The sequence below is a fragment of the Neolamprologus multifasciatus genome, chromosome 20 (genome assembly GCF_963576455.1).
Source record: "Neolamprologus multifasciatus chromosome 20, fNeoMul1.2, whole genome shotgun sequence".
Taxonomy (NCBI): domain Eukaryota; kingdom Metazoa; phylum Chordata; class Actinopteri; order Cichliformes; family Cichlidae; genus Neolamprologus; species Neolamprologus multifasciatus.
This window is the reverse complement of record NC_140458.1, coordinates 16,939,406-16,955,756: the sequence shown is the minus strand read 5'-3', so window position 1 is coordinate 16,955,756 and position 16,351 is coordinate 16,939,406. Positions and strand designations below refer to the sequence as shown.

At 42.3% G+C, this 16,351-nt stretch overlaps 1 protein-coding gene across 4 annotated transcripts in view; it reads left to right on the top strand.

The window, feature by feature from the left end:
* dennd2da (DENN/MADD domain containing 2Da) overlaps positions 1 to 16,351 on the top strand; it is a 43,414-nt gene that overhangs the window by 23,635 nt on the left and 3,428 nt on the right. For all 4 annotated transcript variants that reach the window (XM_085144898.1, XM_085144896.1, XM_085144897.1 and 1 more), the window contains 11 exons: positions 270 to 362; positions 5,624 to 5,799; positions 8,869 to 8,981; positions 9,091 to 9,160; positions 9,244 to 9,321; positions 11,706 to 11,846; positions 14,165 to 14,313; positions 15,179 to 15,350; positions 15,445 to 15,495; positions 15,587 to 15,668; positions 15,750 to 15,995. In XM_085144898.1, the coding sequence (XP_085001024.1) occupies positions 270 to 362; positions 5,624 to 5,799; positions 8,869 to 8,981; positions 9,091 to 9,160; positions 9,244 to 9,321; positions 11,706 to 11,846; positions 14,165 to 14,313; positions 15,179 to 15,350; positions 15,445 to 15,495; positions 15,587 to 15,668; positions 15,750 to 15,995 (1,371 nt within the window). The remainder of the gene's footprint in view (positions 1 to 269; positions 363 to 5,623; positions 5,800 to 8,868; positions 8,982 to 9,090; positions 9,161 to 9,243; positions 9,322 to 11,705; positions 11,847 to 14,164; positions 14,314 to 15,178; positions 15,351 to 15,444; positions 15,496 to 15,586; positions 15,669 to 15,749; positions 15,996 to 16,351) is intronic.

Sequence of the window (16,351 nt, the reverse complement as noted above, 5' to 3'; positions counted from 1 at the left end):
TAATGGTTTCATAAGTCAGTCTTAAAGAATGCTCAACTAAAACAACTGCCTTGTGAGTTTTATAGTCTACTCATAGGACATGTTAGTCACAGATTCACATTTATTTCAGGCGTAATGGTGTTAATGGACTTAACCCGAACAGAAATCTGATAAGCTAGAGTGCTGGAAAAGAGGACCGAGATTTATGAGGCTTTAAACGAGCAGAGGAGGTATGGGGAAGTGAGCCCTGACGTATGTTTTCAGTACTGAGCAGCTGCTGGTTTCTCCAGGTGCAATTCCATCAGTCGAAGATGACGGACGACAAGGGGCCCTCAAGAGGTTTAGTGCCATGTGGTCCTCCCTCCGCAAAGGCAAAAGGGACAGTGAGTATTATCCTGTTGAAAACGGATTTTTGAAGGTGCTGCTGGACATTTGGACACGTCGTGATCAGATGTCAACACAGTTTCCAAATGTGTGACTGTAGTCGTGGTTGACCTCACATGCACCGCTGAGCTGATGTGAGCAGTGTTCTGTTGCAGATGCTAGGTCTTTTATGGCCAATGTTAAATCTCGTTTCCTCTCGTGCATTTGTTGTGACAACACAGGAAGTACTGGTTAAATAACCCAGTGCATCAAGGGCAGAGATTTTAATATTGTGCAGTACAGTCTCCACCGGACATCAGGGCAGTGAAATGTTTCTATATTTATTATAATATTTAAGTATAATTGAATAATTAATAATAGAATGATTATAATTTTAAAGCCATTATTAATTGTACATACAAGGCTATTGTTTAAAAATGAGACATTTAAAGGTTTTCAGCATCAGAGCAGCTGTTTTATGTTTGAGCCTGAACACTGTCATTACAGCCAGGTGGTTCAACCTCTGGCTCCCTCAGTCTGCAGCCAGAGACTGAATCCAGTTTTGAAGGCTGTTTCTTGATGTGTTCAGTATGTGTAAATCTTAGATAGAAAGCACTTAAGGGTTGTATGAATGGGTGAATGGAGCGTGTTGTTTAAAGTGCTTGGAGTGCTGAAGCAGAGTAGAAAAGCGCTACATAAGAACCAAAGAACCAGTCCATTTAGCATTTCCCTTTTTTGAACAGCAGTGGAGACACTACTCACAAATGCATGCAGAGGTGCCCTGCTGGTGCCATTCCTGCTGTCGGCACTAGGTCGCCACGTTATGCTGACAGATCGGTCTCCAAATGAGTCGTCACACCCCCACGATCAGGCAGCAGGTCCCTCTTTTCCACGCTGGCCTTCTGGGGCCTCTCTCCCCCCAGTGCTCACCTAGCTTCCTTTTAATAGGTCCTTTAAACAGCTGATAGGCCACATCTGGACACACCCATGCCACAGCAGGTGATTACTATCAGCTAATTGTCCCACACCCAGCAGGTCCACAGTGGAACATCATAAAATCATGCAAATAAAAACTACACTCACAAGTAAACACTAAAATCAGGTCCAATATAAAAGATAGATACAAATTTCCACTGTGTGACATACCCCAGCTGGGATAAGCTCCGGTGCCCCCCGCGAGCCTGAAAGGAAAAGCTGAAGCGAATAGATGGATGGACTAAAAGTAGTTGCAAAGTGAGGATGTGAATAAAATGTTATAGAAAGGAGCTTCTATTTTTTCCAATGTAAGTTTGAGAAGATGGAAACAGTGACAATGATTAAAAATGAATTAAATTAAATTTGATTTATATGGCGCCAGATCACAACAACAGGCGCCTCAAAGTGCATAAGTCCAGTTCAGCTACCAGCCAGTAGAATACAATACATTTATTGTCATTGCATGTGTCGCATACAACAGAATCACAATGTCTAAAAAATCTATACTGATGGAGAGAGTTATTTTTGGTGTCACAGGGTGATGGGCAGAGTTCAGTTTAGTGATGGCTGTTGGATAAAAACTGTTCCTCATGAACCTGGCAGTTCGTGGATTTGCTAAGCTATACTGTTTGTCAGAGGGGAGCTGGGTGAAAAGATTGTGACAGTGTGATGTCCTTCACAATGTCACAAGCCCTGTTGCTCAATCTGAATTTGTGGATCTCCTCCAGAGGAGGCAGGGCTTGGCCAGTGATGCCCTGAGCAGCTTTTATCATCGTTTGGAGAGCTGCTCTGTCAGCTGCTAAGCTGTTCCTAAAACAGACAGTTATACAATATGTTAGGATGCTTTTGACTGATCAGTGGTAGAAAGACTTCAGGTGGACCTTCCTCAATGTGATGAGGAACTAAAGTCTCTTTTGTGCCTTTTTTAAAATAATAACAGGAAAGTTGACTATCCATTTAAAGTCTTCACTGATGGTAGCTCCCAGAAATTTAAAGCAAGGCACTCTCTCCCTATTTCCAGTAGAGCGCTCCATCTCTGCTACTTCAAAGCAATGATGATTTAGGGAGAAGTTGTTATGGGAGCACCCCTCAGACTGTGCACCTCACCTTATTCGTATTTGAGATGAGTACAACCAGTGGGGTGTGGGGTACAAGTCTTGCTGTCTGTGGACTGTCACTGAGAAAATCCAGTATCCACTGATATAACTGACTGCTGAAGACAAGGTCAAGCATTTTACTTATCAACTACTTCTGGTAGATAGAAAAGTCACTTGAGACTTCTAGACCAGACTGACCAACTGTGCACAACCTAGATTAACTACAAGAAAGCTTATGACTCTGTGTCACAAACATAAATCCTGGAATGACTAGAACTATACATCATCTAAGAGCTTTCATCAGACTGGGATGGGGCGAACAACACTACAGGCCAACTTCAATAGCACAACTCTGCATGAAGTGCAGGATTTAGTAAGGAGAAGCTGCTCTGTCCCCACTGCTTTTCTGTACAGGCCTGAACCCCTCAGCCAGGTCGGGGCGCTTTTCTTCCAAACTCTTTAGACTGTAGTTCTAGACCAGGGGTCTGCAACCTTTTACACCCAAAGAGCCATTTGGACTCGGTTTCCACGCAAAAGAAAACACTGGGAGCCGCAAATACTTTTTGACATCTAAAATGAAGATAACACTGTAGGGGAGACCGGGGATAGTTGTAACATTTTTGACATTTCTGTCTGTAAATTGGAGCTCTTTTAAGGTAGTGGATTCGAAATGTAATGCAAAGTATTTACATGTCTCGGCTATTAAATAGTGCAGCTATTTTCTCTGCAGCACAATTACCCATTGCATGGTATGGTCTCAAACACAAAGAGTGAAATGTTACAATTAACCCCATAGTCTGGGTTAGTTGTAACATATCCTGGGGTGAAATGTAACACAATGAAATAAGGGTACTAACAAAACATTAACATGTAATCTTTTTTATTCAACACATGAATGCACTTAGAGCCATTTATGTAGCTATGTGTGTGTGTGACAGAATGCAGAAATCTAGCTTTTGAACATATTCCAACCCCCCAAAAAAGACAAATTATGGAATTTTCTGCAACTGAATATTTCATTCATTTTGGTTGGTCTTCCTTGAGTTTGGCCTCATTGGCTCAGTGGGCATTATAACCTACAACTCTTGCACCAATTTTGAACATAACAATGAAGCTGAAAAAATGTAGTTGTTCACCAGCATCGCAATTCCATTACTTTTTTTTATGGCTTACCTTGGCGTGGTTTGCAAAGTGCTTCAGAAAGATGAGGAAATCTGTTTCTTGCACCCATCCTGATTTATTTCCATTACCAATACTTCCTACTAGTCCATCTCTGACACAGTGGTCTGCATAATTTATGTGTGGGAACACAAACAGTGGAGGAATTGTGTTGCCAATGGCATTAACCGCATATACAAAAGCGACCAGTGAACCTATCTCTGCTGATGTCGTTGCCCCAACTTGTTTAATATAAGTTAAAGTAATAGTGTGGTAAGTTGTAACATCTGCATTATTGTTACAACTAACCCAGACTGTTGCTGTTACAACTGACCCAGACTCCTATAGCCATGAACTAGCTAACATTACAGCCAACGGCTAAAACATTAGCACTAAAGACCTACACAGAATATATCCCCATAGACATACAAATAACATAATTTAAGTTTAATATGTTTAACTGCAAAGCAGATAATGCTATTAGAAATTGAAATAAAGTAGAAAAACTTACTTTTTGACATACAAATTACTTTTTTTCGTGTTAAATTGTCTGTGTTTGACAAAATGTGCTGATTTTTCACATGTGATAGCAGAACTGAATTGGGCATGCACAGGATGAGTCACATCATTTGAAACTTAGCCCTGATTGGAGAAATTGGAAGTGTTACAACTGACCCACGTTACAACTATCCCCGGTCTCCCCTATATACTGTTTTTTACTTTTATGCTTTGTGTGAACAACTAAGGTGTGTTGCTTATGAAATCCATGAAGTGCTACAGAGAAAATTACATTTTATTTATGTAATCAACACATTTTGAACTCTTAAAGAAATATAACAAAAGGAAAGACACCAACCTGAACTAAAATGATCCATGTAGCAAACAAAAACTGTTGTCAGCCACCACCCTTTGGGCTGTTGGAGCCTTGACCTGACTTTTAAAAAAATAATTGGTAAAAAAGCACTATGCTGCTGAAAAATTAAAAATAGATATTTGCAAAATTCTGCCTAAATATGTATTTTACCAGGTTAATGCGTGCGGTGGGGCGTGGTCTGCAACGCCGCTGCAGGGGAGGCGGACGCACCTGAGCCACACCCGCAATCATGCCTCGCTGCCTTTACGTCTGCGCTATCTGTGCTGTTGTGTTGTTGGTGGTGTATGTCGGGCTGTGAGGTGAAAAGCTATAGCCGGCTGTATGCGTACAGCAACCGTGTGTGAAAAGTGGTCAATAAAGAGATGCTGAAAAGTGTGTTCATGCAAACATCGTCGGTCTGCCGTGATATGTTTACAATAAGACTTATGGTCCCGAACCTCTGCGCACAGCGTCTGCTAATCGGGGCTGTACGAAGTCAGTTTACGCAGGACTGTAAGCTGTCATCTGTCAGGCGTGAGCGGTGTTTGTCTTTAACATAGTTCACGGTGGAGAATAGCTGCTGACATAATGTGGATCCGAAGATCCATAATTGGCCTACCTGGGGTTGAAAGTCTTGATAAATGCACGGCGTTTCGGCGGGTACACCGGCTTCCGCGAGTGTGACTCTTATTTTGAGCGATGAAAAAATAATAGAATATAATTTTATTTTTATATTTCAATATCACAATAATCTTCCAATTTAGAACTACAAGTTAAAAAAAAGAACTAAACACAAATAAAATACACTTCAGCTAAATACTAATTTATTTTCCCAAACCACGCGGAGCCGCAGTATAAGGACTAAAGAGCCGCATGCGGCTCTGGAGCCGCAGGTTGCCGACCCCTGTTCTAGACATTCCAGGTACCATGTGTGAGGCATCGAGTCATAGGTTGAATAGGGTCGTCAGTCTACTCTTATAGTCTCAAGGAACTGCTCTGTCTAACAGTAGCTGGTTTTTCGCATTTCTCTCTCTTATATCTCTCATTAGTGTGTTTGTGTGTATCATATATGGTCTTTAATGTTGTAACTTCTCCAATTTCTAACTGGTGTGTTGTATTCATACAAATAAGAACTATTGGGAAATGCATGATCAGGCACACTAAATGTGTTTGTGTTTTCTTTTTTATCTTCACATAGGAGTCAAAGAGCCTGAGCTTACAGAGCCACCTGGTCTGGAGGCAGCAGAGAACACAACCAGACAGCACCGCTATGCCAGTGGTCAGTACTTCTTTGAGTATCTGGTGGTGGTCAGCCTCAAGAAGGCCAAGGACAGCAATACCTACGAACCTCAGATTACCTACCAGTTTCCCAAGGTCAGTATAATCGTGAAGGCCAAATATGCTTGTCTACCACTATGTCCGGTTGGTTAGCCACCACCATTTTGTCCGTCTGTATCTGGAAGTCGCACAGGATCTTAGCTCAGTCATTCTCCACCACCCTTGGGGACGTCTCCCATTTTGACCTCGGGACTTCCAGGTTATACTCGGCACAGATGTTCCTGTATACTATGCCGGCCACTTGGTTATGGCGTTCCATATATGCCTTGCCTGCTAGCATCTTGCACCCTGCTGTTATGTGCTGGATTGTCTCAGGGACATCTTTACACAGCCTGCACCTGGTGTGATAGACCCCAGCCTCAATGGATCTTGTACTCAGAGCTTGTTCCTGTGCTGCCATGATTAGTGCCTCTGTGCTGTCTTTCTGTCTAGCTTTGTTCAGCCACTGGTAGGCTTTCTGGATATCAGCCACCTCCTCTATCTGCCGCTGTTACATACCGTGCAGGGGCCTTTCCTTCCATGATGGTTCCTCCTCTTCCTCCTCTATCTTGGGTTTCTGCTGCCTGAGGTATTCACTGAGCACGCGGTCAGTTGGGGCCATCTTACTGATGTACTTGTGGACAGTGTTGGTCAAGTTACTTGAAAAAAGTAATCAGTAACTAATTACCGATTACTTCCCCAAAAAAGTAATCCCGTTACTTTACTGATTACTTATTTTCAAAAGTAACTAATTACTTAGTTACTTAGTTACTTTCAAAAACTTTTAAAAACACGCTTTACACCCTGAATAGGTGATAAAGCGATATATCTTTCAGCCCAATTCTACTTTTTCTGCATAATCCATCATACAAAATATAATCAGATGGAAAAGTCTCTTTTTAAAACTTGTTTTGCTAGTTTTTATCTTTTAACTTTATGCATCAAGCAAAAATTAAATTATATGCACCATTCTCTGACTGGAAGAAATTTGTTTAACATTTAAACTTATTTTCTGCACATTCCAGCACATAAAATAAAATATTTTTTTGTGCTACACTCACTCTTTCAAATAGATGCAAGTAAAACACAGCAGAAAATAAATAAAGTCAAAGACTAGCGGTCCTGTTGCTCTATTTTCACCTGTAAAGCAGGAGTCGGGCAGGCGGAGGTTTACCCTGGTGCAGGTATGCCGCAGCGGTCAGTGGAAGGATACGGCAGCTTCTCTGTGAATTTCCCATTACGTTGTTGCGCACTCGGTGCTAGCTTGGAAGTTTAGGGGTTTTTTTGCTTTAAAAAGAAGTTTTCTTTCCACGCACAGCAGACACTAATGTTTTTGTCACTTTTTATGGAATCAAACTCAAAGTAAGGTCAGTACTTCCACGCTTTAAACGCTGCAGGCTCATACTCTCTCCCGCACTCGATATATGATCCATTGTTGATCTGCGCACAGCTGTTGTCACAAACGTCGCACTCGCTTACGTCACTGTCATGAGACATTCTCGCAAAAAATCACGGTTTTAGTAACGCAGCGTTCCTACGGGAAAGTAACGGTAATCTAATTACCGTTTTTGCAATAGTAATCCCTTACTTTACTCGTTACATGAAAAAAGTAATCAGATTACAGTAACACGTTACAAGTAACGCATTACTGCCCATCTCTGCTTGTGGATGTTTGTTGTCTCATCCCGGACTGTGGTGCTGACACTCACAGTCCATGGCCTCCTTCCTTAGCTTAGCGTACCGCCTCAGGCTGCTGGACTTGGGGTGAAACCCTTCATGCATGGTCAGGAGCTTCCTGGTGTTAATTTCAGTGGCTTCTGTCTCCTCCTTTGGCCAGCTTATTATCCCAGCAGGTTACCTGATCAGAGGCAGGGCGTAGGTGTTGATAGCCTGGATCTTGTTCTTACTGTTCAGCTGACTCCTCAGGACTTGCCTGACCCTCTGCAGGTACTCTGTGGTTGCAGCTTTTCTAGCAACCTCTTCATGGTTCCCATTTGCCTGTGGGATCCCCAGGTAGCTGTCCTCTATGTCTGCAATGTTGCCTTCTGGTAATTCGATCCCCTCAGTTCTGACTACCTTCCCTCTCTTTGTTATCATCCAACTACGGTTCTCCAATCTGAATGACATTCCAATGTCATTGCTGTGTATATTTTGAACATACTCAGAAAGGATTTGAGAGAAGGGACAGCACTGGCTCTAACATCATGTGGCAAAACTAACTGCACTCCATGAACATCTGACAGCCCAAATGAGCATGAACCCACTGTCTAACTGAAAGCCCGGACAGTCCTGATCCCCACAGAGGGGTCCCGTCTTTTCCAACTACTGGCTAAAATCTGTCTCAGCACAAAATGGAAGCTAACATCAGCCATTATAGCAGATAAGATGAACAGGTATATGGAATGGCAAAACATGAGCAGGACCCAGAAAAGCATTGGCACCAACACCAGAGGGGCAAAACTATCCACTGGTAGATAGAGCAGTCATTCAAGACTGTCAGACCCAACTGACCAACCTGTGCACAATGTGCATTGACTACAAGAAAGCCTCTGTCTCAATGCTCCAGCCACTCACTCACTCACTCACTCACTCACTCACTCACTCACTCACTCACTCCAGGTGCAACTTGGAGTTGTCGGAAGGACCAAAATATATTTCTCTCTCACTGGAGTTCTTTTGGATTTAGTTAAGGAGAGCACCAAAGCAGGGTTCTGACAGTGGATCCATGGGTTTCATTCTGATACCTAATAGTAGTCAGGGGTGGCGCTGCCTAGCCTCTGGCGGTCTGTGTGTCCCTCCATGAATATGCGTGCCAGACCATCACTTGGTCATTTTACTGGCAGCATAATATTCTCTATGACATGCTAACAGTGCTGACACTGACCCTGGCTAAATGCAAAACTAGTGAAAAAAAATATGTCTGTTCTGGGAAATGTTGCCCCTCTGGTGCACCTGTTATTAATTTAATGAACACCAAAGCAGCTGAAATGACCTGCCTGCTCTGCTACTAATCTATATGAGAGAGGTTCAGTTAACGTAATGATATACTCTGATTAAAAAGTATTCCTTACATATTGTATGTATCTATTTGGAAACAGTGATTTAAACTTTTATATTTACTTGCAGAGAGATGGAATGGTGAGATCTCAGAAGGAGGAGGAGGAGAAGACTTTAAAGGCAATCACACTTTTTTGTTTCCCAGAAGGCATCAACTGGGCTCCTTTGACAGAGTACCACAGGTAATACATGTCAATCAGGTGGTCTTTAACCTTTGAGCAGTATTCAGGGTTCTGTTCTGTGTAAACCAGCCTACAGCCCCTGTTTTCAGTTGTTGTTGTCCATTTTCAGTGAGACCTTTTCCTTTGTTCTGACTGAGATCGATGGCAGCAGAAGAAATGGATACTGCAGGAGATTATTGGTCAGTGTTCAGAAGCTGTCCTTTGCAGAGTGTCCTCATTTGGAAACTGCTGTTTGATATTTGTTTAATTCTCTGATCCACAGCCAGGAGGGAGAGGAGCGCGACCACCTGAGGCTTACTGCATCATTAGTACACTGGCTTGTTTTGGGCTCTTCTCCAAGGTGAGTTCAGCACAACAGCTCTGGGAGGAAAATTGGCTGAATTTTAGGAAACTTGTTGCAGAGGTTGTGTGTAGTCAAATTACTTTGGTAGCAGTTAATAGTACTTGGTTTAGTTGGCACCAAGCCCTGTAAGCAGGTTAAACACACCCAGGGCATCATCCTAACATCCGCAGTCAGAATACACGGTCACACGATGCTGGTTATCATTATGGATTTCCCTGTGTATTCACATGAAAGGGGTGGTGTTGGGGTAAAGGGCCTTGAGGTGGCTGTTGTTGTGATTTGGTGCGATTATAAATTAAATTGGTCAAATTCAGTTCAATTCAATCACAGTTATGTGTACTTATGTGGCTACAACTGTAGCTTGCCTCCACCAGTGTGTGAATGTGAGAGTGAATGAATAGTGGAATTGTAAAGCGCCTTGAAAAGCGCTATATAAATCCAATCCATTATTATTATTATTATTATTATTATTATTACTTTCAGTAAAGCAACTGCTTATATGAAGCAAGATATATACTATACTGTTGGAAATACATGAGGAAGTTAAACACATAGTCTGAAAGCAACATGCTTTGGTTAAAAAGGCCAGTGCTGTTTTAGTAAATGTTAGCGTATTTGAAGAAAAGAAAGAAAGCTGACTAATCAATATCACAACTCTGTCATTAACATATGTGAGAATCTGAAATTTTTCATTGAAATAGATTTTAAACAGTCATTTTAGTTTGTATTCTTTGAGCTGCAGCTGCAGTTGAGCGAGTAGAAATAAAAATCTAAAAGCAGCTTATTCAACATGCAAATGTGATATTAGGTCATCCACAAACAGATGTTTTATAATCACAGAACATCAGATGAGCTGATGTTCTGTGATTATAAAACACACTCGACACTACTACCCGGTAGTGAGGAAGAAGAGAAACGTGTTCGGTACAGAAAAACCCAGAATAAACCCTGAATTTGAAGATGAAATCCTGCTTTGTAATTATGGCATTCCTATAAAAGACAAAGGTTGGGATGAGATGGGATTTCTTGTGTACCAGTATTAACACAGCGAGGATACAAGGTAGCAAGTTACAGTAGCTTGGGAAGCTGTTGCTGATAAATCATCTAAACTGGAAAGTTAGCTTTGTTTTTACATTTCATTCTCCATCAACGACAGAAGATGCCAACCGTGTTAATGGGTAGTAGATGACAGACCTCGCCGACCATACATACAATACACAACTTCACATTGGGGAGACAAGTCAGGATAGGTAGCAAAAGGGAAAAACAACAAAATGTGTAACACAAAAGGGCAGATCAGGAGAGAAAAAGAATGTCTGCTCATACTGATCCCCAAAGGAGTTGGCATGAGGAGAAGACAAAAACTCTAGCACATGAAAAACAGAAATATCACTACACCATAAAAACACAAGACAAGCAACATGGGGGTGTATGCCAGTGTGCACAGCTGCATCTGGGACGCTGCAATCTTGCGATCGCGCCTCCGGCTGAGCCCCTGTCCACATCGGATGGGAGGTGAGAATGGGAGGAGGGTAGCTGCATGAAAGATGATGGATATGTTGTTTTAGAACGAACAGACAGTTGTTCTTAGTGTCCATCACTGGTCTCCAGGTGTATCTCCCATTTAAGAGCTGAAAGCTCCTCCAAGATCTTTTCCATATTGTGTTCAGTAAGAACAGTCTGAGCACTCAGCGCTCCTCCCACATTTTCGATAAAGCGGCAAGCCTTGTGGGGTTTTGAACAGCAGTCACCGCTTTCTTCAATTTCCGATTAACCAGGGCCAAGCCAGCTCCGATCAGCAAGAACCCCGTTATCATGGTGCCGAATAGGTAGATGTCTTCAATGTCCTCAACAGACAGTCCCGCCAGGCACACGACGCGCCACTTCTGCCCCCCATCCATCGTGCATCCGGCAGGGAACGTCCCTCCAGGATACTTAGGCTCTCCCGAACCCAGGCTTCTCGTCGAGAATAGAGTGTCAATTGCATTCAGGGACCAGTTGATCAAATCCATAGTTCTTCTTCTTTAGTTTTTAGAGAACAAGAGCGAGAATGAGAGGCTCTCTCGGGGTTAGAGTCAGACAAGACCAGACAAGGACATAGAAGCAGCAGCAGGGAAAATAAGGGAAGGAGGGGGTGAAAGACGCGTCCACCTCCTCCGAGAGCCAAAGCAGAAGTATGTCATATGTTCAAGTGTGAAGGTAGAAACTAAATGATTAACTAATTGTGTTACTGACTGTGAGGATTTGAGACAGCTTGTCCATGAAACGGAACAAAATGAAATTAGATATTTAAGTCAATAACAACATAAGTAAAATAAAATAATCTTGCTTTAGCACATGTCGTACTTTGAGTTTGTGACTATTCTCTCCCATGTGTGCAGATATTCGACGAGGTGGAGAAGCGCCGGCAGATCTCCATGGCCATGATCTATCCATTCATGCAGAAACTTAGAGAAGCTCAATTCCCAGCACCAGGGAACACAGTGGAGATTAAGAGCTTCATTCCTGAGTCGGGCACCGAGGTCAGAGCGAGCGCCTCTTTGATGTCTGTTAAGAAAAGACTGTCATTTATGTGTGTAGCTCAGGTTGTCATGTCTGTGAGTTTGTTATCTGTGTTTTCTGGGTCATTTCAGTTTTTCATCTGTTTAAATCAGGGCTGAGGAACCTTTTTCATATGAAGGGCCATTTAAATTTTTATATAGTTCTCCGAGGGCCATACTGTTATGGACACATAACTAGGGATGCAAAAAGGAAAAACCAAAAAAAGTCTATGAGGTTTCAGCTTCTTGGCTATTAACTCACCAGAAAACTCACGTGTAATATTCTCCCGGTCACTCTGTGGTCATGTCACATAATGATGTACACCACGTGCTGTTTGACTCGTTTCCCACACCTGATGTAAACGGTTTTGATAATCTGGAAAGAAAGAAGTAAGCCTATGTGTTGACGTCGGACTGTTTGTTTTCATGCCCTGTTAGAGCTTCAATCTCAGCTTTGAGGTATATTCAGTGCAGTGCTGTTGGAACTGCCTAAAGACATGTAAACTGTTCAGGACTGAATTCAGTAACTTCAACAGGTGTTACTTGTTAAACTTGGGACAAAGACAACAGATGTGACTAATGTAGCATTCGTTGTTATTAAAATTGGCAAAAGTTCAGACCTCACAAACATTTTAGTGATTTTAGAAGGCTTTTTTAAATTAAGTAGATTTTTTTTAAAAAAATAACATATGATAAGACAAATGCTAAACATATAATGTCAGCGTCTTCAAATAATGACACTGTTAACCACATACCTAGCATTTGTAGCATCATTGGTGCTGAGAAAAAACCTTCCTTTTTTCTTTTTGTAGCCAAAATTTGAATGTTGAGGTCACGAAATGACAAGAGTTCACAGCTAAATTGATTGTAATGAGTGATCTGAAGTGTTTTTAACATAGCCACGTCATGTAAGCCCCCTGTGCACTGAAAATAAGTGTCAGTGTGGCAGTAAGCATTTATGAATAGCCTTTATTGTCATTGTACAAGGTACAACAAAATTGGAGTGCCACTCCCTTGGTGCAAAATGCAATAATAAATATAAAATATAAAAAGTACAATAAAACAACCGAAGTACTCAAACAATAATAAGTACGATATATATACAGAATAGCAACATTCATATAATGATAGTATGAATAGCAGCATAATATAGTGACAGTGGCAAGTATGGTATAGTTAAGCAGGCTCAATTGTTTTGTGCTCATTTACTACGGTGATAGCTCTGGGAAAGAAGCTATCCCTGAATCTGTTTGTCCTGGTTTTATGTGACCTGTACCGTTGGCCTACGGTAATAGTTCAAACAGTTGATTACTGGGGTGAGAGTAGTCCTTAATGATATTGCCAGCTCTGCTGAGGTACCGAGAGTTTGCAATGGCCTCCAGGCTGGGCAGAGAGCAGCCAGTGATCTTCTAGGCTGTGTTGATGACCCTCTGCAGTACTTTCCTGTCTGCAACTGAGCACCCTGCTTACTATGTTGTTATGCCGTACGTTAGGATGCTCTCTATGGTGGCTCTATAGAATGTCACCAGCAGCCTCTCCTCCAGGTTGTTCCTCCTGAGCACTCTCAAAAAATGGAGACGCTGCTGGGCCTTTTTTACCACCGCCGTGGTATTTGCAGTCCAGGAGAGATCATCAGAGATCTGCACGCCCAGAAACCTCATGGAGTGTACAGAGACAAAGCAGCAGTAAGCAATGTCTGGAAGCAAACTGCAGACAGCCTAAAATGATGCATGCTGGTAGGAACACCCTCTGCAGTGATCAAGGAGATTTTTACAGTCGTCAAGTAGATGTCTCAATATCAAGAATGAAACGGCACACATCAAAGAGCTGAAAAACCCACTAACCCCACACCTCTATCTGTAAAATAATATATATGTTGAGCAGTTAAAGGTATTAAAACTACATTAGGCAGGTCACACAGAGCAGTAACCCAGGGACTATAAGAGATCCCTCAGGCTGGCATGTTTCTAAGGACTTGTCTGAACATGTTTTGCATTACCCAGCCTCTGTCTCAGAGCAGAAACCTGACACCCGTCATAGGCCATGTTTCAACAGCTCACAGTCATCTCAGGTATTCACTGATGGTGGTCATTGTTTGTGACCAGGCCTCGGGGGGTGGGGACTGCATGGTTCTCTGGCTTTGTAAAGACATTTTTATGGGCAGTTTTTTAAAGTGGAAGAAGAATAAATATAAAGAAACGGTGCTATAGAAAGAGCTGAAAAGCAGAGCCCTGTCAGTTGAGTGATGACATGCTGGCACCACTGTTGACATATTTGTGACAGTGGTGACTTTCCACCAGATCATCAGTCTGACCCGGCCGCTGGATTCCTGGCTGGAACACGTCAACTTTGCCACGCTCTTTGGCTGCCTGACGGACCAGCAAGTGCTGCTGGTGTTTGCAGCGGCTGTCTTGGAGAGACGGATCATTTTCATCGCAGATGAACTTGGGTAGATCACATCGTCTATACACTCAGACACGTACTTTAATCATACCAAGGTATACTTTTATGTCATTTACTGCACAGCGTAGCCCCGGCCGTACCACTCTATAAACAGGGGAAGTCAGTGTGAGGCCTGCAGCTGCAAAAACGACTGGATTAGAAAGATTTGTGGGTAATTTACCAACAGTGTAATAGTAGTAACAGTTCAGGATGTGCAGAAGAAGATCCTGGGCCATGTTATGTGAGACTGAAGTCAAAGGAATGAATTTTATAGTTTCTCCAAAATCTGAAACGACCTTAGTCCGAACATTTGAACATTTAGATATTAACCACAGACACAAAGATCTCTCTGGGTGATAGATTCTTGTTGACAAATGTTATGTTTGTGTTCACTACCGAATGCTCTTTGTAGATTTTATAATTAACTGATCTGTGCTCAGTTTGATTACACAACACAAAACACTGCCAACTGCTCAGTTTAGTGTCTCTGGTATCTATGCAATGTATGCACCTCTGATGCACCACTTTACATCCCACTCTTACATTAAATTCTAGCATTGCTGTGTGAAAACACTGGGACTGGACAGAGCCAATCACAGCTGACATCTTAGTTCTTGTTGCATCGGATACAAAATTTCAAATAATAATACATGTTTATTGTTTGAAAAGAAAACTTGTATAAATACATAAAGCAGTGTGTTTTTGTGTCTACACCTTTCAGTCAGTATTACTGCTTAACATATTAAAACATTGAGTGAGGCACAGCTACGTGTACTTAAACCATAAAAGAAGAAGAGAAAAATCATTTTTTAATCACAAACATTTGTTGCCATCGGGATACCACCTCTGATGTCGACTCTGTCTGTCTGCAGCACATTGTCTCAGGTCATTCATGCAGTAGCAGCCCTCCTCTACCCTTTCACCTGGCAGCATACCTTCATCTCCATTGTTCCAGAAATCCTCATCGATGTAGTGATGGCACCTACCCCCTATCTACTGGGAGTCCAGAAGCGCCTGCTGGACCAAGTCACTGACCAGAGTGATGTGAGTTAATATGGAGACCATAAAAACAACCAAAAAGATGGTGTTAATATTGGCACTCTGTCCTTACTCTGGTCCTTTTTTGTGTGTAACACAGCTGCTGGTGGTTAATGTGTCTGAGGATAAAAAGGACCCATTCATTGTTTCAGTAAGAGTTGTCAAATGATGAAAAACCTAAAATGTTAACGTCCTTAGGTCAGGATTTGTAGCTAACAAAAGGGCTTCTGTCACGATTGCAGATTGGTGATGAAGGCTCTATCCTGCCTCCAAAGCTCCAGGCTGAAATATTAGTGGCTCTAAGTAAAAGACAAAATGCATCAGGTGGGTGAACAGCAGCACATGAACACATATAGCACAGTGTTTCTTCAATGATTCTTAAATGCTCGCTGTCCTCTCCTTCAGTGGGGGAGGAGCTAAACCGAGTGGTTTCTGAAGCCTTCCTGCAATTCTTCGTGAAAACAGTCGGCCATTATGCCTCATATGTAAAATACGCACGAGCTGGAGAAGGTGGGGTGTTTGATAAGAGAAGCTTCTATAAGGCAGTCGAGCCCAAGGTCACTCGACACTTTGTCAAGAAGTTCATTCAGACGCAGATGTTTGACTTGTTTATCCAGGAGGTGGAGCAGCAGCAGCCTGGACCACAGCAAGGTTAGCACTCAACTACAGCTCATAAATAAAGGAAGTAATCCCAATCCCAGGGACTCACACTCTACACTTTTCACTGTGCATGTTTTGTTAAATATATGAGCTGTGATTGTATAATTTCAGTCTATAGTCTTTAATGCCCACTTATTCATGCAGTTCTTTCAGTGTGTGAGACATAAACGACGTGCTCTTAGTATTTCTTTCGGAATACCCGGGAGACGACCTAAAACAGTGCCTGCGCGACTTCAGGGTGCACCAGGGTGCACTCAGCCTTTGACATTGTCACTTGGTCAAAGGCTGAGGTAGCAGCACAAGACTTCTCTAGTGGAACATTTAGGCTTACTTCTTTTTTTCCAGAT